General features: G+C 33.2%; 5 protein-coding genes across 5 annotated transcripts; all 5 read right to left on the bottom strand.

The window, feature by feature from the left end:
• Positions 1-2,864: 2,864 nt before the first annotated feature.
• Positions 2,865-5,721, bottom strand: LOC123217753 (cytochrome P450 71D10-like). The gene is made up of 2 exons (XM_044638883.1): positions 4,775-5,721; positions 2,865-3,678 (listed from the first exon to the last, which is right to left on the bottom strand). The coding sequence occupies exons 1-2, from the start codon at positions 5,672-5,674 to the stop codon at positions 3,067-3,069; spliced, it is 1,512 nt and encodes a 503-aa protein (XP_044494818.1). The 5' UTR covers positions 5,675-5,721; the 3' UTR covers positions 2,865-3,066.
• Positions 5,722-11,236: 5,515 nt separating this feature from the next.
• LOC123221566 (premnaspirodiene oxygenase-like) lies at positions 11,237-12,100 on the bottom strand. The gene has a single exon (XM_044644432.1). The coding sequence runs from the start codon at positions 12,098-12,100 to the stop codon at positions 11,237-11,239; it is 864 nt and encodes a 287-aa protein (XP_044500367.1).
• Positions 12,101-13,831: 1,731 nt separating this feature from the next.
• Positions 13,832-17,461, bottom strand: LOC123194259 (premnaspirodiene oxygenase-like). Its single transcript, XM_044607419.1, has 2 exons — positions 16,296-17,461; positions 13,832-14,705 (listed from the first exon to the last, which is right to left on the bottom strand). The coding sequence occupies exons 1-2, from the start codon at positions 17,196-17,198 to the stop codon at positions 14,082-14,084; spliced, it is 1,527 nt and encodes a 508-aa protein (XP_044463354.1). The 5' UTR covers positions 17,199-17,461; the 3' UTR covers positions 13,832-14,081.
• A 1,121-nt stretch (positions 17,462-18,582) lies between these two features.
• LOC123194278 (salviol synthase-like) lies at positions 18,583-19,305 on the bottom strand. The gene has a single exon (XM_044607451.1). It carries the CDS (start codon positions 19,257-19,259, stop codon positions 18,714-18,716), a length of 546 nt encoding a protein of 181 aa, XP_044463386.1. The 5' UTR covers positions 19,260-19,305; the 3' UTR covers positions 18,583-18,713.
• A 2,406-nt stretch (positions 19,306-21,711) lies between these two features.
• LOC123194250 (cytochrome P450 71D9-like) lies at positions 21,712-24,777 on the bottom strand. Its single transcript, XM_044607407.1, has 2 exons — positions 23,749-24,777; positions 21,712-22,514 (listed from the first exon to the last, which is right to left on the bottom strand). Exons 1-2 carry the CDS (start codon positions 24,649-24,651, stop codon positions 21,891-21,893), a joined length of 1,527 nt encoding a protein of 508 aa, XP_044463342.1. The 5' UTR covers positions 24,652-24,777; the 3' UTR covers positions 21,712-21,890.
• Between the last annotated feature and the right edge of the window lie 2,757 nt (positions 24,778-27,534).

Raw genomic sequence — 27,534 nt, 5'->3', positions numbered from 1 at the left:
GTAGAGGATTGTTCCATAAAGTTGACCCTGAGATTTCCTACAATCTGGTCAATCAGAAATAGAATGGTCATGTTTGGCCAAATTTAGAGTCAGAAAATTGCTAATGGTGGCAGTTACTTTGACAGAATTGTTTTTTGAACTACTGAAAATGACAGGCTGCGGCTTCCAGGGCTGAAGTATATGTACACAACAACTAAAGAAAGCAAAAACTATGTCATGCTTGAAGAGGTCACCCTTTAGAAATGGTGGGGAAAAATACCTAGATGGGTAGTCTTATGAAATGAGCTTTGATATGTCAGTTAGAAGCTCTAGATAGGAAACTGGGTGGGGTTCTTCACTTCAGGTCTCTGTTGGCGATCAAATTTCCTAGTCATTAGATTATTACTCCATGCCAATCTAAAGCTCGAAACCCGTTATTACACCACCAACATCAGCTACAAAATAAGCCTCTCACCAAGTTATTATGTGTGACTGGATAGTGTCAAAACTTTATTCAATACATCCTTGAGTGAGAAATACAGGCGAGTCAAAAAATTTGTTGAAGCACTTATGATCCTGAGACTGGGTGCCTTTGCATGGTTGGCTGCAGATATATTTTCTTGAGCAATCAGAAGCTGAAAAACGATTCAATGGATTGCGAGGCTCTTGTCAATCTTCAGTTTCCTCCTCTAAATGCAAAGGAAAATGGGGTTTATATTAGGGGAACCATTACAAGTGCTTGCAACGATTCTGATCCTCTTTACTTTGAGCCTATCTCCATGTCACTTCAACTGCTTCTTACACTATCCGGGAAAGAAAATCAATATGACAAATGGATCTCTAGTCTCCAACACACTTGCCTGTGTTTTTATAGTGTTCCAACTTTTGTATGTGAAAAAGAACCCCAGAGTTCTGGCTTTCATTTTGTTTCTTATGCTCACAGTTTTGACATTGGGTCACATGATAGTTCTTGTGCTGAACTTTGAAGCCTTGTTCTTACAAACCTAAGTTCACCAAAGTGTCTTCCTAGGAAGCGGAGGATGGCTAGAAGTGCACGAAGTGATTGTAAGAATAGTCGCAATGGTGGCTTTTCTGTTACAATTTCGTCTACTCCAGTTTTCATGGTCCAAACGAATGGGTGACAACAACCACAAGGCATTGTGGACTGCAGAGAAGAAGGCGTTATTTGTCTCTTTGCCATTGTATCTAGCTAGAGGATTAGCAACTTTTTATGCAAGCTAGAAGAACAACAATGTTCGGTTTTCAACACAATGTTATTATTATTATTCTCGATTTGACACCAATCAACATTCTCTTTGGTGGGACTTGAGATCTTATGCTGGTTTAATCCTAGATGGTTTCCTTTTCCCACAAATCCTCTTCAACATATTCTACAACTTAAGAGAAAAGGCACTTTCTTGTTTGTTTAACATCGGATTCACCTTGGTTCGCTTGGTGCCACATGCACATGACCTTTACAGGGCTCATTACTATGTTCAAAATTTTGATTGTTCATACATATATGCAGACCCTACTTTAGATTTTACTCCACTGCTTGGGACGCCACTATCCCGCTTGTTGGCATCCTTTTTGCAGTAATCATATGCCTCCAACAACGATTTAACGGCCGGTGTTTCCTTTCTCACAGGTTCAGGGAGTTGGAAGTAGTTTATGAGAAGGTACCAGAAGCTAGTGAAGAATAGAATAAGCAATATGTTGGTTTAATATGGTAAACTTTGTGTTGCATGTTTTCACTTATGTTTGATTCCATGCTGGTGAAGTTGTATCGAAAAACACTTTGTAAACCAACTCTATGTGCTTTAAGAAAAAAGAGACAAGAAGTATCTTGAGATATTATCTTGAATCTGTGTAATTGAGCTATTAAAAGGGTGTAAAGTGTCTGGTAGCTATTAAAAGAGTGTAATCAAACTTTTTGGGTTGGTGGGTTATTTTGAGTGTTAGTAAGGAATTTTGTTGCTTTTCTCCTCTAAAAGTGGTATAGTTGTTAAAAAGAAAATTATAAATTGATTGGAGTATGTTAGTTTGAGCTTTTTGTGTTCGTAGATTTCTTAGGTTTGAGTGTTTGGCAGGAGTTATATGGTTTTACTTTTCTAAATGTCATATAGTCATAAATAAATAACTTATTAAATTTTAGAATATGTCACTTTAGATTAGGTTGAATCATATATTTATATATTTTCTTTTTGATTAGTCTTTTTTTATTTTTCATGGATCTAAGTGTTGCGTCTCCAACAAATGGTATCAAAGTGAGGTTTGTGACATGGGAAGAGACAAGTTTGACTAGAGGAAGAACTCGATTCAAGGGAAGAGTTTCGAGACTTATATTTAGAGTAGATATATTAAATGTCATGAGGTATGTCTAATATTTTTATATTTGATATTTCTTTGTTTGATATACAAAGTAATTTTAGATAGGGATATTAAGTTTGAGGGAATGATTGATAGTATCTGAAGTAAGATTCTGAAGAGAATTGTTAATACCATTAGATTAGCCCTAACCCACAAAATCAAATATATTGTGTTGACCAAGATTACATTGAAAGGGTTTGTGGGATAAGCTTGAAGACATTTATGTGATAGATATGTATTTATCTTAAATGAAATGGGTAGGAGATAAAATTTGAGCTCCACTAAATGACATAGAATGGACAATACAAAAGTATTGTAAGAGTCAAATTATGTGCAGATACTAAATTATATATTAAAAAAAAACTTCATAATGTAATTAGTTGTTTATCTTTATTTTAAAATTATTTAATTTTGTACATATAATTTTATTGTTACGGTAACTATGAGTCCCACAAGAGGAGGGAGGTTTAAATATTAGAATTTATGTTTAGAAAAACAGAGTCTCTAAAACTGTATTCTCCAAACTAAGCATAATAGCATATGCATTTATTTTCCTGCATACTTTACAGTACTTATTTGAAGCAAACAAAGCTTAACATGCTTAACATTCTATAGTCTGAAAATCATAATCACCCAGAAGGACAAACCTGGAAAACCAAAAAAAGGAAAACATAAGTTGCATTTGTCATGTTCTTCTGCAATATTTATAAGAGAATACTAAGGACGATAAGTGAGGGGAATCAGCATCAAGTCTGTTTTCCTTCCCAAAGTTATACCAAAGACCTCACTCACGTCTAGATCTTCAGGATTCATCTCATTCGGGAGCTTCCAATCAAAATGGTAAAGAAGTTGTGCCAGTGGCAGCTCAATATTTGGTAGTGCATAGGTCAAACCTGGACAAATTCTCCTTCCAGCTCCAAATGGAATGTATTCGAAGTCCATCCCCCGGAAATCAATTGAGCTGTTAAGAAATCTCTCAGGATAGAATGTCTCAGCCTCGTTCCAATATCTGGGATCTCTACAGATTGCCCATCCGTTGACAATGACTCTGGTTTTTTCAGGAATTTTGTACCCATTAATCTCGCAACTCTCTCTGCATTCCCTCGGAAGTAAAAGAGGTGCAGGAGCGTGCAGCCTTAGGGTTTCTTTTACCACTGATTTCAAGTACTTCAATTCCTGAATTTCAGTGTCGCCAACATTTCCTTTCCCATTAAACACTCGTCTTACTTCAGCTTGTGCCTCTTTCATTGCCCTTGGGTTTCTTATCAATTCTGTCATTGCCCACAGTAAAGCCGTTGTTGATGTCTCACCTCCAGCGCTAAAAATATCCTGGAAAAAAAACAAATTAATGAATCATCAGCTTGGACACAATTTATTCAGTGCCCATTTCATAGAATCAAAATAATTTTTCAGTTTGTATACCGTTCTGCAGTGAGATTTTCCTAAAAAAATTCATGAGAATTATATAAAAGTAAGTGTTTAGCATTACATAGTGAGTAATTAGATATACAAGTAATATTTGTTAATTAGACATATCGTCCAAACAGGTTGACTCATAATCCAACAAGGAATCGTTTTATTTATAAACAGTGAATCTTCCAACCATTTATTCTGTTTGATCAAACTCTATCGGCAAACATGATCAATTTATCTCTTTATCTATTTTCACTTATAAAATAACTCAATAGTTACTAGTAGAATTTTCTTTCTTATTTTGCAAGGGATTTTTGCCACGAATATATATATATAAATAATAAAAAGAAGAAGACCTCTATCTTTGAGGATGAAATATCCTTACACTATTGTCATGCAGCCAACAAAGAACAAAATAGTGAAATTAAAATATCTGCTGTGAACTTTCTAAGTTAGTTTGCTTACGTAACATAACTCTTAGGAGTGTTTGGTTTGGGTAATATTTTATTATTAAAATAGAAAAATTATCTTGAAGATATATTTCTTAGAAGATTATTGAGTATAAATGATTATTATGTTTGATAAAATTTGATAGGTATAAATAATTATTGTATTTAATTAAAGGTAATAAAAGAATACTAATGATTTATTTTACTTAAATACCCTTGAATATAATTATTTTTAAATATTTTTTATATTATTTGTTATATTAATTAAAAATAAATTTATTTTTGTCTTAAAAAATTAATAAATAAGAATATAATTATAATAAAATCAATATTATCTTAGTAATATTTTAATACCTAAAATAAATATAATATTACTTATTACGTTAGTATTGATAATAGAAGATTACTGTAATTTTTTATTACTAATAAATCAAATAAGATAATATAAGTAATAAAAGATAGATTAACGAAGTAATCTATAAATCTCTTAAACCAAACAGCCTCAGTAGCAAAGGGTTTAAATTCTAAGTACTTTCAGCAAATTAAAGTAATATTATACTAACCCAGATGACTGCTTTGATGTTGCTGTCAGTTAGGGGAAATTCAAGGTCACCCTCTCGCTGGACTCTCAAAAGAACATCAACTAAATCTTCCTTTCCTCCTCTTTCACCCATTTGTGTCCTTGCCTTCTCTTTATGCTGATTCAGGATTTTTTCCAGTATTCTGTCACTCCTCTGATGCAGCTTCTCAAGCTTCAGATCCGATCTACTAATAATATGAATTGCTTTAACAGAAGGGTAGAAATCAACAAGGGAGAAACCTGTAGCTGCCTCTACGGCTTCCAATACACATGATACGAAAGCTTCTTCATCTTTGCATCTTTCCCCAAAAGCCGCCCTGGCTGTTACGCCGTATGTCAACCTGACTATTTTATCACTGAGATTGATTACTGATCCTTCATTAGCCTGTATGGCATTAATGAGATTTGAGACCTCCTCTTCACTGATTGATCGCAGCGATTGGACTCGCCTTGCACTTAAGAGCTCTATGGTTGCAATTTTTCGTAGCTGTCTCCAATAATTTCCATACGGTGAAAAACCAATATTAGTATACTCATAACTTGCCAACTTAGCGGAAACCAGAAGTGGTCTGTCTGCAAAGTTGATGTCATGGGTTTTCATAACTTCTCGGGCAATCTCTGGAGAAGAAACTACGATGGTTGAAACTTCACCGAGCTGGAGGTGCATCAAGGGTCCATATTTTCTGGCCAAGTCTCTGAGGCGGCGATGGGGTAGTGAACCAACCAGCTGGTGCAAGTTCCCAATGAGAGGTAGTTTACAGGGCCCTGGAGGCATCTTTGAGCTTGAGTTCCTGGATTTTGATCCCTTTATTATTTTGACAGCCATGAACAAGAAGAGGATGAAAATAAATATCGGGGTGAACGAGGGAAGTAGAAGCTCCATGAAAATGGGGAAGGCAAGTACCAGTATCGATAGAACACTCTTCTCCCAGGGAGTTTAATCAAGCTTACTGCTGTACCACAATCATCTGAACATAATTAGTTGCTTTTGTTGAGAAAAACGTGATATTACTTGAACACATTTAATTGGATGGCACAAGTTTATCATCATGCTAAAATTGTGTGATTACTAAATTCATTGTATGTGATCCGAATCAATTCTGATTGTAAATTTTTTCTACAATTGTTGAGTAAAGTATTTGCTAAATTAAGATTCGAATCTCCATCATGGCCAAGCTAAAAGGACTTGAAAGCAATTTTTTGTTGACTTATTAGGCACTGAATATAATTCTAGATGGGATAGGAGCAGCAAAATCCTTTCTGTTTCTCAACTCTAAGAACTAACAGATCGAACAACTGGGGTTTCATCTTTTCCATCTCAAAGTTGTCACCCCACATGTTTGCGATATGATAGTTTCACCCAATTTCAAGCTATGTCATAGCCCAAGCCTGATTCGCTCAACCATTGCTAGTGAATCCTCCAATCTCTAACAGGGGTTCCTTTGTGATCTCTACCCACTATTGGCGTTCATTCGAATCACTCCATCTTCACCTTCATCACTAATTATGTAACTCCCCAGTCGGTAAAAGAGACAATGGAGTAATTGATGGTGAAAATGTTTGTAGTTGATAAAGCCGCATGAATTAATTTTATGTAATAATTTTATTAAGAATTTGTATGGGTAAATTTACAGTTTCTAGTGCTTCGCAAGTTAATTAAAAACAATAATAACACAACCTAACCCACAAACTAATTTGATATTATTTCCAAGGGAAATTAAACTAATTGACCATTTTACCCCTTATTAAGGAAAAATGCCCAATTTGTCTATTCCTAAGCAAAAATGCCCACTTTTCAAACTTTCAAGCAAAAATGCTCTAAATATTTTTTGAAATACCAAAACTATCTTTCACCATATTTGTATGAACTTTTCACTTACATACATTTCTTATATCATTCAAACACTCACTCTCACTCTTATTTTCACTCAATAACAATTACTGCAGGTTCATTCAGAAGGAAAAAATTCGTATTTCTAAATTTGGATTGAAAAAATCAATTCATGAGAAAAAAAATATTTATACGAATCTTAACTCAAAACTTAATTTTATTTGTTAAATCTAGTTCGTATGTTATGTAAATGGGGCATTTGGATAGTTGATAATAATTTAGAGGTTAAAATGAAATGTTAAAAAATATTGAGGTATTTTGATATTTCACAATGTATGAAAGATTTAAATAAAATGTTAGGAATAGATACATATAAAAACATCTTAGAATATCAACAATCAAAAAATTGAACTAAAATTTGAAAGCTATATATCTAAACCTTAAAATGACAAATATCAACAAACGAAACTGAAATTCGAAAACTACATATTGAAATACTCTAAAATATCAAAAACAGAAAAATCATTTAGAAATTTGAAAAGTACAAGTCGAAATACCTTAGAATGACAAAAATAAAAAAACGACTCTAAATTTGAAAAACGAAACATTGAAATAGCTTAGAAATAAAAAAACAAAATATCGATATGAAATTTAGAAATTACATAAGAAAATAGGCTAAAAAGTACAAAAATAAAGTAACCGACCTAAAATTTGAAAATTTCATGTTGAAGAACCCTAAAATAGGACAAAGAAATATAAAATTCGAAAACTATATGTTAAACTTACTTAATATGATAAAAACAAAAAAGTCGATTTGAAATTAGATAACTATATCATAAAACAAGCCTAAAAAAGCACAAAAATCAAGAAACATACTATAAATTCGAAAACTACATGTCAAAAAACCATAAAATAGGAAAAACGGATATGAAATTCGAAAACTACGAGTAGAAAAACCCTAGGAGTGAAAAATTATCAATTTGCCCCCTTATATATTTTCTACTTTTCATAGGTTTTATAGTTTTCCTTTGCCCCCTATGGGTTTCCCTCTCTCCCCCGGGCCTAACTGTTTAAAAAATTAAATTTCTCCCCCCCATCCCATGTGGTGTCATTCCAACCCGTGGGAAATTTATTCACCACGGGGAATCCCGGGGTCCCTCAGATGGGATTTCCAGCTAAATCTAACGTATTTTTTGGCCAAAAATCATCATTTTAACCTTTAATTTCAATACAAATCAAATCTACATATCCTATAACATAATAACGCTCAAAAAATTCAACTGAAACAACTAAGAATTAAGACATTTTATGCATTGTTCAAAATCGAAACCCTAAATATTCAATGCTCAAAATTTTTCATAAAATTGCAATAATCCTAACAATAAATTGATTTAAACAAGAGTAGAGATGATGCACTAACCTTCTTTGTTATCGAAAAACATGAAAAATCGACAAAAATCCGAAGAAAATGAACGAACACAATGCCCCATGGGAGACCCATGATTTTTGAGTATTTTAATAGTGGCCTGGGGGAAATTTGGGTAGAAGTATGTCAAATTTTTTGGTTTATATATAAGGGCATTTTGGTCATTGCAGTTAAAGAGGACATTTTTGCTTAATTTTTAACTTTTTGGGCAAAGTTGCTTAAACTCCTATTGTTTTAGCCAATTACTTTAATTTTCCTATTTTCAATTACTTGTCAAGTTAATAAATAAAAACTATATTAAAGTGTACCTAAAGTAAGAGAAGATGTGTAACTTTGAAAGCATATAGTAAGCTAAAATCAAAGAGACTAGACGAAAATAATAAATAATCTCTTTTTCACCTTGTAATATTTTTTCCATCTTTTTCACCTTGCAATATTTTTTCCATCATTTGTTTGCAGTTTTCTCGTATTGAGATTTTCACATAAATACTTATGTTTCCGTATTGGATAAAAATCAGTGTTTTTTAAACCCATCATTATAATTTGATCACCACCGATTTATAATCTAATTTAATTTATATGTAAATATTAATTTATTTAAAATTTAATTAAATTTTATAAATTAATTGAACTAAAAAAACTAATAAAAATAAAAAATTTGTAATTAATTTAACATATTTAAAATGATATTTTATAGGTTGATATGTTTTATGTTTAAAAGATACAATAAATATTTGATACTATTTTAAAAAATACATACTAATTTGATAATAAATTGAACTAATTAATTATCCAAATTAAATAGATTAAACGTAAATCAATATAATGATCAATCCAATTTTAAATTCATTTACTCAAATTATACATAGATGGAAATAACTAAAGAAATTTGGTGGCGTTGAACAGTGCTTACCGAGAGCACCGCTTTTATGTTGTCCAGAGTTAATGGAAATTCAAGATCACCATGCTGTTGAACTTTCAGAAGAACGTCAACCAGATCATCTTCAGCCTCCTCACTTTTGTCATTCAATGTTTCATTCCTCATCTTGTGATCATTTATAATTTTTTCAACTATTCTGTCTGCTTCTTGATGCAGCTTCTCCACATGGGACTTGAATCCAGTGATCCATTGGAGAAATCCAATGGAAGGAAACAGATCTGAAATATTAAAACCTGCCGTCACTTCCACAGTGTCTTCCATAAGTGATATGAATAGTTCTTGATTTTTAGATTTGCAGCCAAAGGCTTCCTTCCCTGGATGTGATTCCATAAATCAGGGTGAAAATTTTCTCAGTAAGGTTGATTAGTGATCCCGCATTTGCAGCAAGCCAGTGAATGAGAGCAGACACCTGTTCCTCTCTAATTGATCGGAAAGACTTGACCCTTCTCGTGCTAAAAAGCTTCAACATGCAGATTTTTTGTAATTGTCTTTTTGTTACGAATCTCGAAGAAAAATGCAAAATGTACAAATTCTCAATACAGGAACATAAGTATTTACTTGAAAGACTCAATAAGAGAAAAATTATGGGGAAAAAATTTCACAATTAATGACGGACAATTTTTTTTATTCTTTTTGTTTGAGTTTTTAGTCTTAATTCACTTTATTTTATGGACACACTTTTGTCACATAAATTTTAATACAATTTTTATATACAAATCCTAGTTGAGAAATATTTGACACGTATAATTATTGATCGCATTTATTAAACAAGTGATACCCACCACATCTCCTTGAAAATTCTCCTTTTGAACCTTGACCATATTCATGTCACTACTATATAACAACTCTAAAGAGATGTTTAGTTTGAGTAATGTTTTATTATTGAAATAGATAGATTATTTTAGAGAAGTATAAATGATTATTACATTAAATAAAATTTGATAAAAATGAATAGATATAAATAATTATTATATTTGGTTAAAAATAATAAAATAATACTAAATAAATTATTTTTCTTAAACGTCCTTGGATATAATTATTTTTAAATATTTTTATATTATTAATTATATTAATTAAAAATAAATTTATTTTTGTTTTAAAAAATTAATAAATAATAATATAATTATAATAAATCAAGATTACTTTGGTAATTTTTTAATACCTAAGATAAAAATAGTAATCAGATTATCACTTATATTACCTGTCACATTATTATTGGTAATAGAAAATTACTGTAATATTTTATTGTTGATAAATCAAATAAAATAATATAAATAATAAAAAATAGATTACCAAAATAATATTTAAAACTCCAGAACCAAATTACCCCTAAAAAAAAAGATACCGAGCATCCTCTAGTATAAACAAGCTTTTGAGTAGCATAACATTGTTATATATTGAAAGAGTACTCATGCTCGATTAAGACATTATAATTAAATATTATAATTTATATTATTATATATTTAAAATTAAAAATAATTATTTGGATGAAATAAATATAATGTTTTAAATTTTATAAATTTATTAATATTATATTTAAATCGGATAAAACGACATCTTTAAACTTAGTTAAGTGGTAATAAAATCGAACCTCACTAATGGGCTCAACTCGTTGGAAGCCTTTACGCTGTGGTGGAAAGTGTCTTTGTTTAAGTCAGGAGGTAGGAGTGTGGTATGGCCTACATCACTATGAATGTGTACAAGAGTTTGTCTTTGTCAATGTCAGCATTAACTGAGTGGTCAAATCAGTGGCTTTTAACCCGATCATTACAATTTGATGCGGTTTTATAATTAGATCACTACCGTTTTATAATCCAATTCAGTTCTACGTACCAATCTAATTTATATATAAATATTAATTTACTTTAAATTCAATGAAATTTTATCAATCAATTGAGTTCAAAAAAATTAATAAAAACAAAAAGTTTATAATTATTTTTTATTTATATGATAAAATATTAAATATTTAATTAATATATTTACAATTATGTTTTATAAAATCATATATTATATATTTAAAAGATGTAATAAATATTTGATACTATTTTAAAAAATGTACAATAATTTGGTAATAAATAAAATTAATTAATTATTCAAATTAGGCAAATTAAACCGTAAATCAATATGATAATTAGTTCTATGATTGGCAAAATTTTAAAAGCATTTATGCTCAGATGGAAATAACTAAAGAAATTTGGCGGCCTTGAACAGTACTTACCCAGACCACTGCTTTTTTGTTGTCCAGAGTTCACGGAAATTCAAGATCACCATGCTGTTGAACCTTCAGAAGAACGTCAACCAGATCATCTTCAGCCTCCTCATTCAATGTTGCATTCCTCATCTTGTGGTCATTTATGATTTGTTCGACTATTCTGTCGGCTTCTTGATGCAGCTTCTCTACACGGGACTTGAATCCAGTGATCCATTGGAGAAATCCAATGGAAGGAAACAGATCTGCAATATTAAAACCTGCCGTCACTTCTACAATGTCTTTCATAAGTGATATGAATAGTTCTTGATCTTTAGATTTGCCGCCAAAGGCTGCCCTGGAATTGATTCCATAAATCAGTGTGAAATTTTTCTCTGTAAGATTGATTGGTGATCCCGTATTTGAAGCAAGCCAATGAATGAGAGCGGACACCTCTTCCTCTCTAATTGATCGGAAAGACTTGACCCTTATCGTGCTAAAAAGCTCCAACATGCAGATTTTTCGTAATTGTCTCCAGGAATCACCATACGGTGCAAAGATTATATCAGCAGAATCATAAGACAGGATATGTGTGGCCACCATCTGAGGCATTGATGCAAAGTTTATATCATGGGTTTTCATAACTTCTCTGGCATACCTGGGAGATGAAACTACCACACCGGAAACTTCCCCGAGCCGTAGGTGCATAAATGGCCCATATTTCCTGGCCAAGTCTCTTAATCTGTGATGGGGTAGGGAGCCTCCCGCCTGGTGCAAGTTTCCTATGGAAGGTAATTTCAATGGGGCTGGAAGCAAATTCAAAGTTTTTTCAACGGTTTTTGATTTCTTTCCCTTTTTCAGCAGCATGAAGAGATAGAGAAGAAAGGTTAGAAGGACTGAGAAGGTGGGAAATGCCAGCTCCATGTGAGAAGATTAATGAGTTTGTGAAAGACAGTAGAGAATGCTTCCTGGCTCTTTAAGAATCACAGGCTCTATTGGCCACGGGAAGGATACATGTGAAATGTCTAAACACTTGCTGGTTACACTGACATGACGATAGCAATTGTTCAATTTTGAGGATATATATTTTTCTTGTTAAAAATGGTTGCCCAGATAATAGAGATAAAATTTTCTGAAACAATGTCCCACCAATTTACATCACGAATAAATAATTGGCTTAGAGGTGAATAATTGGCTTAAAGGTTAAAAAATGAATATGCTAAATAAGACCTGAACCAAACTCTCTCCCTCTAGAAGGAATTATGTGACAACAAATACTTAATAAATACCAAACAACCGATGAAGCAAGTATGATAGATACCGTAATACAAGGTGAAATCCTCTTCGATGTAAAAAGTAAAATCAGGAGGTATCACCTAAAACAAATCTACGATATCAACAATGAGAATGCTCAGTATGTCAACGTATAAATGGATACACAACCCTCCAAAAGCAATATAAAACACAACAATAACACAATTGCAAAAATCAAAAAATCTTGCACCAAAATACCAATTTATCATAAGACTATATCAAACATTCTTGACATCAAGCGCACATCTCCACTGTTCAAAATTTTAGCACCAAATGTGTCCAAGACGCTGTCAAAGTTTGAAAGCGATACAACGGTAGACAAGAAAGAACAAGATGTTTTTCTAAAATTTATCAAAATTGGATGATAACGTACGATATGCTCGGTTCCTGTAAAAATAACAAGTTATTTGAGAAATGAAAAATACAAAAACAAGACTAGAAAGTAAAAGAAAAAACAAGTGTAGATATTGTGAGTGATATTGGTTTTGGTTGTTTAGGCTTAAATTAAGCAGATGATGTTGTTCACACTTCTTCCTCTCAACATACTTTAAAAATAACAAAATCATGTAGAAAGTCTAGTTAGTAAATACGCATATTAAACACATTCAAAAGAATTTTTGAACCCAAAACATATTAAATGTATATTTTATGTCATTCCCATATTAAACACAAATTATAAAAGTGTATGTGTGCAGGCCCAAATCCAAGAGCATGGGAGACATTATTAAAGGAAATGGAGACGAAGAGCTGGGCAGCAATTCGGGAAAGTCAGAAACAAAATCAGAAGCAGCTCATGAGGCTGTTAATGCAGAAGGCAGCACATAAGGGAAATAGAGGAGATATTGGACACAAAATATTCCCATCTATATAGAATATATTGCTAGTTGATTTACAAAAAAATATTGCTATTAATGTGTTTCCTAAATAGTTTGGTATTGTTCCCTTTTTGTTTTGTTTAAATCCCTTTCCGAAGGGGTGATTGAGGATATATGGATGAGATAATTCATTTCTAATAATAATTCAGTAGAGATTATCATAGTTTTCCTTCAATTATTGTTTACAAATCATTCAATAGTTCTTCTAAACTCTGTTTCTTCGCTGCATATTGGAGTGGGAAACATTGTGAATTGATTGAGGTGCTTAGGAAGTGGAGAGAAGGCTTGATCTGGGACCATTCTGCAAGAGCTGTTTCACAGCTGGAACCATCAGAATTGGAGGTTGGCTGGACTTCAGTCACAGGTTCGCATCAAGTATTAATGTGTGCATTTTTACTGATAGTCTTCTTTGGGTTGCATAACAAAGACATCTTCTGATAGTCTTTTATTCATCAGCTGATAGGACTTATAGTTACAAGCTATCTTTTATTCCACAAACGTAGGATTTTAGGCATTTAGCAGTTGGATTTAAATTGTGCCCTATAAATTACATGAAAACCTAGGTTTGAATCAAGAGGGATGCATAAATACATGAGTACTCTGCTATATCAGCAGAATGTGATAGTAAGTTTTACTCATGTCATTCAAGGTCCCAACTTTAAACTGAGATTCATCGATCCAATCTTTCTAACACTCTGTTTTTTTTTCTTTTCATCTTAAGAAGGAGATGGAGGATGATAAGGAATGGGAATAATGTGCAGGTTTTCTTTTCTTCCAACTGTTATACCAAAGGCCTCTGTCATGTCTAAATCTTCATTCTTCATCCCACTAGGAAGTTTCCAATCAAAATGGTACAGAAACATTGCCAAAGGAAGCTCAACATTGGCTAGACCAAATGAAATTCCAGGGCATTTTCTCCTACCGGCCCCAAATGGGATGTACTCGAAATTGGTCCCCCTGTAGTCTATTGAATGATTAAGGAACCTTTCCGGATTGAAAATTTCTGGTTCATTCCAATATCCTGGATCTCTTCCGATCGCCCATACGTTAACAATGACTCTGGTCTTGATGGGTATGTCAACTCCATTAATCACACATTGCTCTCTACATTCTCTAGGAATTAACAATGGGGCTGGAGGATGTAGTCTCAGAGTCTCTTTTACTACTAGCTTCAAGAACTTCATTTCATCGATACTTGTTTCATTGATCTTGCCTTTTTTATTGAAGACTTCCCTCACCTCAGTTTGTGCCTTCTGTAGCACTCTTGTATTTTTCATCATCTCACACATTGCCCAATCTATAGTTGCAGCAGCTGTCTCACCACCAGCACCAAAAATGTCCTGAAAAGAGGATTTATGAACAGATCTCAGCTCAAAGGACAAATTTATCTATATCAACAAAGGATTCTACATCATGATTAAAACTCAGTCACAAGTTTTTTCACCTATGTTTTTTGTTACGAATCTCAAAGAAAAAAACAAAATACATAAATACTCAATACAAGAATATAAGTATTTATTTGAAAAACTCAAAGAGAGAACAATTATGGAGAAAAAATTTCATAATGAATGAAGAAAAATTTTTTTTATTCCTTTTGTCTGAGTTTTTAATCTTAAATCACTATATTTTATGGACACACTTTTGTCACATAAATTTTAATACAATTTTTATATATAAACTCTAGCTGATAGTTATTTGACACGTATATTCATTGTTCGCATTTATACAACAAGTGATACCTGCCATATCTCCTTGAAAATTCACCTTTTGAACCCTTTACAATATTAATGTCACTTCTATACAACAACTCTAAAGTCTTCAAAAGGAACCAGGCATCCTCTGGTATAAACAAGCATAGAGTGGCAGAGCGTTGTTATATCCTGGGGGAGTATTCATGGTCAATCCAGGGAGAAGGGAAATTTACTTAACATTGTATCAGTTCTACTCTTAAAATCTACCAATTTTCCCAACTCCAACTTTGCCTCGCAAGTACAATTTTTTGGTTCACGCCACCGTCTTAATTAAGCCATGCATTTAAATCGAAGTGGGTGTTGTCATGTGGGGCTGCAATCGAATTGAATAATATGTGTTTAGTTTGAGCGGTCTATCGTATTTACACAAAATTTGAGTTTGAAATTAACAAGTTTGAAAGTTATAAACTCAAATTTAAACTCGAGATAAAAATAATTTATTTAAACTCAACTCCAAAAATTATAATAAAAATTTATAGCTTATATATTTTTTTAATTATTATGTATTAAAATTAAAAATAAAATTTAGGCAAATAAATATAAAATTTTAAGTCCGATAAGTTTGTTGATATTATAACTAATCAATAAAATAACAAACTCAAACTTACAATGTATAATAATTGACTAATAAAGGGTCTCAGTTAGGGTTGAATTCGAACTGAATCCATTTTAATTCGAGCTTAAGTTTAGATCGAATAATTTCAAAACGAGTTAGTCCTGAGCGAGCTCGAGTGAGCTTGAGCTTGCTCGTCAAAGTTTTTGAATTAAAAATTTTGATACAAAACGATATTATTTTAATCAATATGTATTAAAACGATGTTATTTTAATAACGAATTAATTAAAAGCTTAAACTCAAAACAAGCTGAACTGAGTTTGAACTCAAGCCTAACGAGCTCAATGGACTCAAATTTGAATTCAAGCTTTATTATATATAAGTTGAATCGAACTCAAATTTAACTCAATTCAAATTCAACTCTATCAACTAGTTGGAATCCCTTATTGTGTGCTCGAAAGTGTCCTCGTTCAAGTGTTAGGTGGTTGTGTGCTATGGCCCACATCATTATGAATTTCTACCAGTCTGTCTTAGTCAAGTCAGCATTAACTCGGTAATCAAATTGTGCTCACATGGAAATAATTCAATTGACTAATGAAATTGAGCGTCGTTGAACGGTACTTACCGAGACCACCGCTTTTATGCAGTCCATTGTTAACGGAAATTCAAGATCCCCACGCTGTTGAACTTTCAGAAGAACGTCAACCAGATCATCTTCAGCCTCTCCACTTTTGTCATTCAATGTTTCATTCCTCATCTTGTGGTCATTTATAATTTTTTCAACTATTCTGTCAGCTTCTTGATGCAGCTTCTCTACACGGGACTTGAATCCAGTGATCCATTGGAGAAATCCAATGGAAGGAAACAGATCTGCAATATTAAAACCTGCCGTCACTTCTACAATGTCTTTCATAAGTGATATGAATAGTTCTTGATCTTTAGATTTGCCGCCAAAGGCTGCCCTGGAAGTGATTCCATGAATCAGTGTGAAAATTTTCTCTGTAAGATTGATTGGTGATCCCGTATTTGAAGCAAGAAAATGAATGAGAGCAGACACCTCTTCCTCTCTAATTGATCGGAAAGACTTGACCCTTATCGTGCTAAAAAGCTCCAACATGCAGATTTTTCGTAATTGTCTCCAGGAATCACCATAGGGTGCAAGGATTATATCAGCAGAATCATAAGACAGGATATGTGTGGCCACCATCTGAGGCCTTGATGCAAAGTTTATATCATGGGTTTTCATAACTTCTCTGGCATACCTGGGAGATGAAACTACCACAGTGGAAACTTCCCCGAGCTGTAGGTGCATAAATGGCCCATATTTCCTGGCCAAGTCTCTTAATCTGTGATGGGGTAGAGAGCCTCCCAGCTGGTGCAAGTTTCCTATGAAGGGTAATTTCAATGGACCTGGAAGCAAATTCAAAGTTTTTTCAACGGTTTTAGATTTCTTCCTCTTTTTCAGCAGCATGAAGAAAAAGAGAAGAAAGGTTAGAAGGATTGAGAAGGTGGGAAATGCCAGCTCCATGTGAGAAGATTAATGAGTTTGTGAAAGACAGTAGAGAATGCTTCCTGGTTCTTTAAGAATCCCAGGCTCTACTGGACACAAGGAAGGATAAATGTGAAATGCATTCTAAAACACTTGCAGGTGACACTGGCATGACAATAGCAATTGTTCAATTTTGAAGATAAATATTTTTCTTGTAAAAAAGGATGTCCAGATAACAAAGATAAAATTTTCTGAAACAATGTCCCACCAATTTACAGCACGAATAAATAATTGGCTTAAAGGTGAATAAAACATAAGCAATGTTGACCGAATAAGCTAACATGGCCCGAACCAAACTTTCCCTTTGTGGAACTATGTGGCAACATACATTCAACGTATACCAAACAATCAATGAAACAAGTATAATAGAGAGACACTGCAATATAATGTGGAATCCTATTTAATATAAAGAGTAAAATCACAAAACATCATCCAAAACAAACCTACTATATCAACAATGAGAGTGGACAGTATGTCAGCCTACAAATGGATACACAACCCTCCAAAAGCAACCTGAAACACAACAATAACACAATTGCATAAATCAGAAAATCTCGCACTAGAATACCAATTTATCATAAGATTATATCAAACATTCTCGACATCAAGACACATCTTCACCATTAAAAATCTAGCACCAAATGTGTCTAAGATGCTGTTAAAGTTTGAGAATGATACAATGGTAGATGAGGGAGAACAAGACATTTCCTAAAATCTATCAAAATTGGATGATAACATACGACATTCTCTATTTTCGTAAAGATAATGAGTTACTTAATAAAGAAAAAAATATAAAAAACAAGTTTAAAAAGTAAACGAAAAAACAAGTTTAAGTAGTTGATATTGTTCACACTTCTTCCTCACAACATACTCTAAAGATATAAAAATCAATGTGTAAAGTAAAAGAAACACTACAATTTTTATGTTATTCATCTAAGATTCAACTTAGCCTACATCAATTGGGGCAAGTCTAACTCAATTAAATCACTAAACATTAATTTCAAGTGTTAGATAGAAATCACTACAAAAAAAAAAAGAAAAAAAGGTCTTTAACAAGAAAAAGAATAACAAGAGATAAATATTTTGTCGTTATAAACATTAGTTTTATTATTTTAATATCTAATTATTTATTCTCTCATTAAAACTAAATAGATGCATACTTTTAATAATGTATTTTTAAATTTCTCACTAAAAAACTTAAAAGTTAGTCCTTATTGGTAAGATTAAAAGTGTATATAATTCGATTCAAATCATAAAATTGAATTGAATTGTTCGAAGTTTGTAGTCTAATTTGGTTTGAGTTATAAAATAGTTTGGTTTGGATTGAAAAAATTTGAAATAACTTTATAAAAAAATAAAATTGAATTTGTGAGAGAAACATAAAAATCTTAAATTTGTCTAAAAATATAAAAATATAACACTTGATTCTTAACATGATTAACCTTTGCTGGCCACACCCAGGGCCAAAGGCTGCCCTAGAAGTGATTCCATAAATCAGTGTGAAAATTTCTCCGTAAGATTAATTGGTGATCCCGCATTTGAAGCAAGCCGATGAATGAGAGCAGACACCTCTTCCTCTCTAATTGATCGGAAAAACTGGACCCTTCTCGTGCTAAAAGGCTCCAATGTACAAATTTTTCGTAATTGTCTCCACGAATCACCATACGGTGCAAAGACTATCTCAGAAGAATCATAAAACATGATATGTATGGCCACCATCTGAGGCCTTGATGCAAAGTTTATATCATGGGTTTTCATAACTTCTCTGGCATACCTGGGAGATGAAACTACCACAGTGAAAACTTCCCCGAGCTGTAGGTGCATTAATGGACCATATTTCCTGGCCAAGTCTCTTAATCTGTGATGGGGTAGAGAGCCTCCCAGCTGGTGCAAGTTTCCTATGAAAGGTAATTTCAGTGGCCCTGGAAGCAAATTCAAAGTTTTTTCAACGGTTTTTGATTTCTTCCCCTTTTTCAGCAGCATGAAGAGAAAGAGAAGAAAGGTTAGAAGGATTGAGAAGGTGGGAAATGCCAGCTCCATGTGAGAAGATTAATGATATTGTGAAAGACAGTAGAGAATGCTTCCTGGTTCCTTAAGAATCCCAGGCTCTATCGGCCACGAGAAGGACGTGTGAAATGCCTAAACACTTGTCGGTGACACTGACATGACAATAGCAATTGTTCAATTTTGAGGATATATATTTTTGGAAGCTGAAATTTTTACTCTTATTTTAATTCGTGTTTATATATATGCCACTTATCTTAAAGTTTAAATAAATATACTATAACAGTAATATATTTCCCTAAAATACCTTCGGTGATTTAACTTATACATGTAGAAAGAAAAAAATACTATTTCTCTCTTTTTTTTCAACCTTCCAATGAGAAAGGAATCTCTGTAGTATGGAAAAAAAATTTTTAACAGAGAAGACATGTGATTGAATAATAAAACTCATAAGAAAATCATTATAAAAGATTCAATTTGGACACAAGGGAGAGAGAGACAAAAATTGCTAAATTTATTTAAAGAATTAATATTTGTTGTAAAGATTTCACAGCAAAATCATCCACATTCAGGTCAGTTTTGATTTAAGCTTGTATGTTATATGTTTTTTTTTTATGAATAATTGAAAATTAAATAATCTATGATAGATTTATACTCATGATTTCATGTAAAATTTAATTTTATTATGATTTCATGTTGTTAGGTTATTTACTGTTATTATTTACTGTTGTTTTTATTGTTTAAAATCGTTATAATGTTGTCTAATATTGTATTAATTGTTATAAAATACAAAAATTCAACTTTAAAAATTTTCTAAATAAGTGCCAACCCTTTCGCATTAATGCCAACCCCACTGAATATTTTTTCTATTTTTAGTTCTCCGCTCATTCATACTTTTCAGACAAGCCTTGCCGCTATTAGATGTTAGAATTTAATGTTGACACTCTCTTCCAAACTCAAGAAAACCTGTCAAGAAACCAACAAATAACCAAATCAAATCACATGACTAAAAGTCCACAAGTAAGAGAAATATGATGATGATGCTTTGGATTCTTCCTTACTTACACCCCAGGCCCCACTGCATGGAAGAAAACAAAAAAAAAAAATTTGGTGGGGGGGGGGGGGGGGGGGGGGGGGGGGGGGGGTAGCAACGGCCAAGGGTTGGTGTTTACGTTAAGGGGTTAGCATCACCAATTTGTTTCTCATCTGAAATGTTTTTATACTTGAATTTTTATGTTTTATATTTATTAATACAATATTATAAAAACTTTAAACAATAAAAAACAATATTAAATAATTAACAATATGAAATCACAATAAAATTAAATTTCATATGAAGTCATAAATATGAATCTATCATATATTATTTGATTTTCAATTGTTCATAAAGAAAACACATAATATATGGGCTTGAATCAAAACTGACCTGAACGTGAATGATTTTGCTGTGAAATTTTTACAACAAATGTTAATTCTCTAAATAAATTTAGCAATTTTCGTCTCTCTCTCTCTTGTGTTCAAATTGAATCCTTTATAATGATTTTCTCATAAGTTTTATTGTTCAATCACGTGTCTTTTCAGTTGAATTTTTTTTTCATACTTTAGAGATTCATTCCTTACTAGAACGCTAAGGAAAAAGAGAGAGATAATATTATTTTTTTCTACATAAATTACATCAAATGAGGTATTTTGGAAAAATAAAATACCGTTATGATATTTTAATTTAAATTTTGAAATGAATAATATATATATATATACATACATACACGGTTTAAAAAAATGATAAAAATTTCAATTTCCCTATATTTTTCTTGTAAAAAAGGATGACCAGATAATAGAGAGAAAATTTTTTGAAACAATGTCCCACACCAGTTTACATCACGAATAAGTAATTGGCTTAAAGGTGAACAAAACAAAAGCAAAGTTGGGGAGAAAATGAATATGCAAATAAGACCTGAATCAAACTCTCCCTCTTTTGATGGAACATTGTGATAATAAATACTCAATAAATACCAAATAATCAATGAAGGAAGTATAATAGATACCATAATGTAACGTGAAATCTTTTTTTGATGTAAAGGGTAAAATCATGATACCTTACTAAAAACAAATTTATTATATCAATAATGAAAGTGTATAGTATGTCAACCTACAAAACCCTCCAATAGCAATATAAAATGCAACAATAACACAATTGTAAAAATAAAAAAATCTCACACCAAAATACTGATTTATCATAAGACTACATCAAACATTCTCGACATCAAAGTGCACATCTCCACCGTTCAAAATCTAACATCAAATATGTCTAAGACATTGTCAAAGTTTGAGAGCGATGCAATAGTAGATGAGGAAAAACAAGACATTTATCAAATCTAGATGATAACATACAATTTGCTCTATTCCCATAAAGATAACGAGTTACTTGAGAAATGAAAAATACAAAAAAAAAAAAACTCTAGAAAGTAAAAGAAAAAACAAGTGTAGATATTGCAAGTGATATTGGTTTGATTGTTTAGACTTAAATTAAGCAAATGATATTGTTCACACTTCTTCCTCACAACACACTCTAAAAATAACAAAATTAGTTTAGAAAGCCTAGCTAGTAAATATGCATATTAAATACAGTTTAGAAAGCCTAGCCAATGTTGTGATCTTTTTTTCTTCTTAAGAAGAAGGTGGAGGATGATAAGTAATGGGAATAATGTGCAGGTTTTCTTTTCTTCGAACTGTTAGACCAAAGGCCTCTGTCATGTCTAAATCTTCATTCTTCATCCCACTAGGAAGTTTCCAATCAAAATGGTACAGAAACATCGCCAAAGAAAGCTCAACATTGGCTAGACCAAATGACATTCCAGGGCATATTCTCCTACCGGCACCGAATGGGATGTACTCGAAACTGGTCCCCTTGTAGTCTATTGAATGATTAAGGAACCTCTCTGGATTGAAAATTTCTGGTTCATTCCAATATTCTGGATCTCTTCCGATTGCCCATACGTTAACAATGACTCTGGTCTTGATAGGTATGTCAACTCCATTAATCACACATTGCTCTCTACATTCTCTAGGAATTAACAATGGGGCTGGAGGATGTAGTCTCAGAGTCTCTTTTACTACTAGCTTCAAGAACTTCATTTCATCGATACTTGTTTCATTGATCTTACCTTTTTTATTGAAGACTTCCCTCACCTCAGCTTGTGCCTTCTGTAGCACTCTTGCATTTTTCATCATCTCACACATTGCCCAATCTATAGTTGTAGCAGCCGTCTCACCACCACCACCAAAAATGTCCTGAAAAGAGGATTTATGAACAGATCTCAGGTCAAAGGACAAATTTATCTATGTCAACAAAGGATTCTACATCATGATTAAAACTTAGTCACAAGTTTTTTCACCTATATTTTTTGTTACGAATCTCAAAGAAAAAAGCAAAATACATAAATATTCAATACAGGAATATAATTATTTATTTGAAAAACTCAATAAGAGAAAAATTATGGGGAAAAAATTTCACAATAAATGAAGAAGAAATTTTTTTATTCTTTTTGTTTGGACTCTAAATGTTTTACTCACTTTATTTTATGGACACACTCGTCACACAGATTTTAATACAACTTTTGTATACAAATTCTAGCTGACAGATGTTTGACACACATACTCGTTGGTAGCATTTCTACAACAAGTTGTACCTGCTACATCTCCTTAAAAATTCACTTTTTAAACCTCTTACAATATTCAGGTCACTACTATACAATAATTCTAAAGTCTTCAAGAGGTACCAGGCATCCTCCAGTATAAACAAGCTTAGAGTGGCAAAGCACTGTTATATTCTGGGGGAGTAGTCATGGTCAATCGAGGTACAACGGAAATTTACGTAAAATTGTATCAGTTCTACTCTTAAAATCTACCAATCTTCCCAACTCCAACTTTGTCCCGCAAGTACAATTTTCTCGTTCACTCCACTGTCTTAATTAAGCCATGCATTTATATTAATCAAGTGGCTGTTGTCATGTAGGGCTGCAATCGAACCAAGTAGTGTTTGGTTTGAGCTACCGATTGTATTTATGCAAAACTTGAGTTCTCAACAAGCTGAAAAGTTACAGGTTCAAAATCGAGTTTGAGATAAAAACAGTTGATTTGAATTCAACTAAAAAAATTACAATTATATCTTGTAATTTATATATTTATCAATTATCATATGTTCAAAATTAAAAGTAAAAATCTAAAAGAGTAAATACAAAATTCTAAACCTTACAAGTTTGTCAACGTTATACTCAAATCAAATAATAACAAACTCAAACTAAATCGAGCCTGACTAGCGGACTCAACTGGTTGGAAACCCTTATGTTGTGCTGGAAAAGGTCCCTGTTTAAGTGTTAGGTAGTTGGGGTGGTATGGCCTACATCATTATGAATTTGTACAAGACTTTGTCTTCGTCAATGTCAGCATTAACGTGGTCAAATTGTGCTCACATGGAAATAACTCAATTAACTAATGAAATTTGGTGGCGTTGAACAGTACTTACCGTGACCACTGCTTTTATGTTGTCCATAGTCAACGGAAATTCAAGATCACCATGCTGTTGAACTTTCAGAAGAACGTCAACCAGATCATCTTCAGCCTCCCCACTTTTGTCATTCAATGTTTCATTCCTCATCTTGTGGTCATTTATAATTTTTTCAACTATTCTGTCAGCTCCTTGATGCAGCTTCTCCACCTGGGACTTGAATCCAGTGATCCATTGGAGAAATCCAATGGAAGGAAATAGATCTGCAATATTAAATCCTGCCATCGCTTTTAAAGTGTCTTCCACCAGTGATATGAATAGTTCTTGATCTTTCGATTTGCTGCCAAAGGCTGCCCTGGAAGTGATTCCATAAATCAGTATGAAAATTTTCTCCGTAAGGTTAATTGGCGATCCCGCATTTGAAACAAGCCAATGAATAAGAGCAGACACCTCTTCCTCTCTAATTGATCGGAAAGACTGGACCCTTCTCCTGCTAAAAAGCTCCAATATACATATTTTTCGTAATTGTCTCCAGGAATCACCATACGGTGCAAAGACTATATCAGCAGAATCATAAGAGATGATATGTGCGGCCACCATCTGTGGCCTTGATGCAAAGTTTATATCATGGATTTTCATAACTTCTCTGGCATACCTGGGAGATGAAACTACCACAGTGGAAACTTCCCCGAGCTGTAGGTGCATAAATGGCCCATATTTCCTGGCCAAGTCTCTTAATCTGTGATGGGGTAGAGAGCCTCCCAGCTGGTGCAAGTTTCCTATGAAAGGTAATTTCAATGGCCCTGGAAGCAAATTCAAAGTTTTTTCAACGGTTTTTGATTTCTTCCCCTTTTTCAGCAGCATGAAGAGAAAGAGAAGAAAGGTTAGAAGGATTGAGAAGGTGGGAAATGCCAGCTCCATGTGAGAAGATTAATGAGTTTGTGAAAGACAGTAGAGAATGCTTCCTGGTTCTTTAAGAATCCCAGGCTCTATTGGCCACGGCAAGGATATATGTGCAATTTCTAAACACTTGTCCGTGACGCTGACATATAGCAATGGTTCAATTTTGGGATATATATTTTTCTTGTAAAAAAGGATGTCCAGATGATAGAGATAAAATTTTCTGAAACAATGTCCCACCAATTTACATCACGAATAAATAATTGCCTTAAAGGTGAATAAAACAAAAGCAAAGTTGGGGAGAAACTGACAACAATGTCGCAGCAAACAGTCAATAAATATCAAACAATCAATGAAGCAATAACAGTATATGCTGTTATAAAAATAATAAAGTGATTGACTGTCAAATAAAATTATTAAGCCAAAGCATGGCAGAAGGAATAAAGAAACAAGAAGAAGCAGAAAGAAAGAAAGAAGAATTGTGTATATGTTACATGAAGAGAGGGGGGTATTTATAGGAGAATTGCCGCCCTTCCAACCAGTAAAAATAGTTTCTTCCAAGCTAAGTTTCTAAAGTCATTAATGCATTCCCATTGCCTTTTAGCCAAAGTCAACAATATGGGGTGGAAAAATCTACCATCTGCAACACTCTCCCTTGGATTTCCACTACTTACAAATAATTATATTAACTTTGCTAAGGAAAAACCCAATGGGATAAAAACCAAAGCAAAAGAACATAATTATTAAATGTCCTGTAAGTTAGCATTGGACGTGCTTAAACTGTCTCATTAAAAACCTTACTAGGAAAACCCAGTGGGACAAAACCTAGTGAAGGGAAAAAGAGTACAGTGTACCTTTTGTCCAATATTTGATAAACTTCAAAATTTTGCCTGATGAATGCTCCCCCTGATGAACGCTCCCCCTCTTTGTAGTAGGATTAACTTGGTTGCTTGTTGAGTCGCCGCATATCGATGTTATACACTAACTTCTCAAATGTTGATGTCAGTAGTATTTTAGTGAACAAATCTGCAAGATTCTCACTGGATCTGATTTGTTTGACATCAATCTTTTTACTCTGTTGGAGCTCATGAGTGTAAAAGAACTTCGATGAGATATGTTTGGTTCTGTCTCCTTTGATGTACCCACCTCTAATTTGGGCTATACATGCTGCATTGTCTTCATATAATATGGAAGAAGTGTCTGTTGTAGAAGGAAGACTGCATGCATTCTGAATATGATGGATGACAGACCGTAACCATATACATTCACGGCTGGCTTCATGGAGAGCTAAAATTTCTGAATGATTTGAAGAAGTTGCAACCAAGGTCTGCTTGGTGGAGCGCCATGATATAGCTGTGTCATTATAAGTGAAAACATATCCCGTTTGTGAACGGGCCTTATGGGGGTCAGAAAGATAACCAGCATCTGCATATCCAACCAAACTAGGATTTTTAGAGGATTTGACAGAATATAATAATCTCAAATCTCTAGTTCCATAAAGGTAATGAAATATATGTTTGATTCCGTTCTAATGGCGACGGGTTGGTGTAGAGCTAAATCGGGCCAATAAATTATCTGCGAAGGATATATCCGGTCTCGTGCATTGGGCCAAATATAATAAGGCTCCAATGACATTAAGATATGGTACTTCAGGACCAAGTATCTTTTCATCTTCATCTTTAGGACGAAATGGGTCCTTTTTTGAATCAAGAGACCGAACAACCATGGGGGTGCTCAAAGGATAAGCCTTATCCATATTAAAACGTTTTAATAATTTTTCAATATACGTTGATTGATAGATAAGTATTCCATTTGAATTATGCTCGATCTGCAGACCGAGACAATATTTTGTTTTCGCTAAATCCTTCATTTCAAATTCTTCTCTCAGATATTCAATAGTTTTTGAGAGCTCTTCAGGAGTCCCAATTAAATTCATGTCATCAACATAAACTGCTATAATAGTAAATCCCGATTCTGACCTTTTGATAAAGACACATGGGCATATAGGGTCATTCACATATCCCTCTTTTTTCAAATATTCACTGAGGCGATTGTACCACATACGTCCGAATTGTTTTAATCCGTACAATGATTGTTGTAATTTAATTGAGTACAAGCCTCTTGAATTGACCCTTTTTGCTTCAGGCAATTTGTATCCTTCAGGGAGTTTCATATAAATTTCAGCGTCTAAATTTCCATACAAATAAGCAGTAACTACGTCCATTAGATGCATATCCAGTCCTTCAGAGACTGTTAAACTTATTAAATATTTGAATGTGATTATATCCATTACAGGTGCATATGCTTCATCAAAGTCTATACCAAGCCTTTGGGAAAAGCCTTGGGCTACAAGCTTGGCTTTATATCTAGCAATTTCATTTTTCTCATTTCTTTTTCTCACAAATACCCATTTATATCTAACGGGTTGTACGTCTTGAGGTGTTGGAACTACAGGCCCAAACACTTGACGTTTTGCTAGAGAAGCTAATTCTGTTTGAATTGCTTCTTCCCATTTAGGCCAATCATGTCTTTGTTTGCACTCAGCCACAGTACGTGGTTCAAAATCATCATCATTCATAATTTCAGTAGCTACTGCAAATGAGAATATATCATCAACTATAATTGTTTCACGATTCCACATTTCTTGTGTATGAACATAATTTAAAAATATTTCAATATTCTCATTTTCCTGTTCTTCAGGAATTTGTACTACTTCAGGGGTTTGTGCCACTTCAGGGGCTTGTGCCACTTCAGGGGCTTGAGTCTCTTCAGGGACTGTAACCTCTTCTGGAGGAATATTTGTTTGATTATTTGCCTTTCTTTTTCGAGGGACAGTGTCCTTCGATCCAACAGGTCTACCACGCTTCTGGCGTGAGGTAGCTAGATCAGTCACGGCTCAAATGG

Source organism: Mangifera indica, chromosome 1 (assembly GCF_011075055.1).
Source record: "Mangifera indica cultivar Alphonso chromosome 1, CATAS_Mindica_2.1, whole genome shotgun sequence".
Lineage (NCBI taxonomy): Eukaryota > Viridiplantae > Streptophyta > Magnoliopsida > Sapindales > Anacardiaceae > Mangifera > Mangifera indica.
Note: the sequence above shows the minus strand (reverse complement) of the source record. Positions and strands in the feature narration are given on the sequence as shown.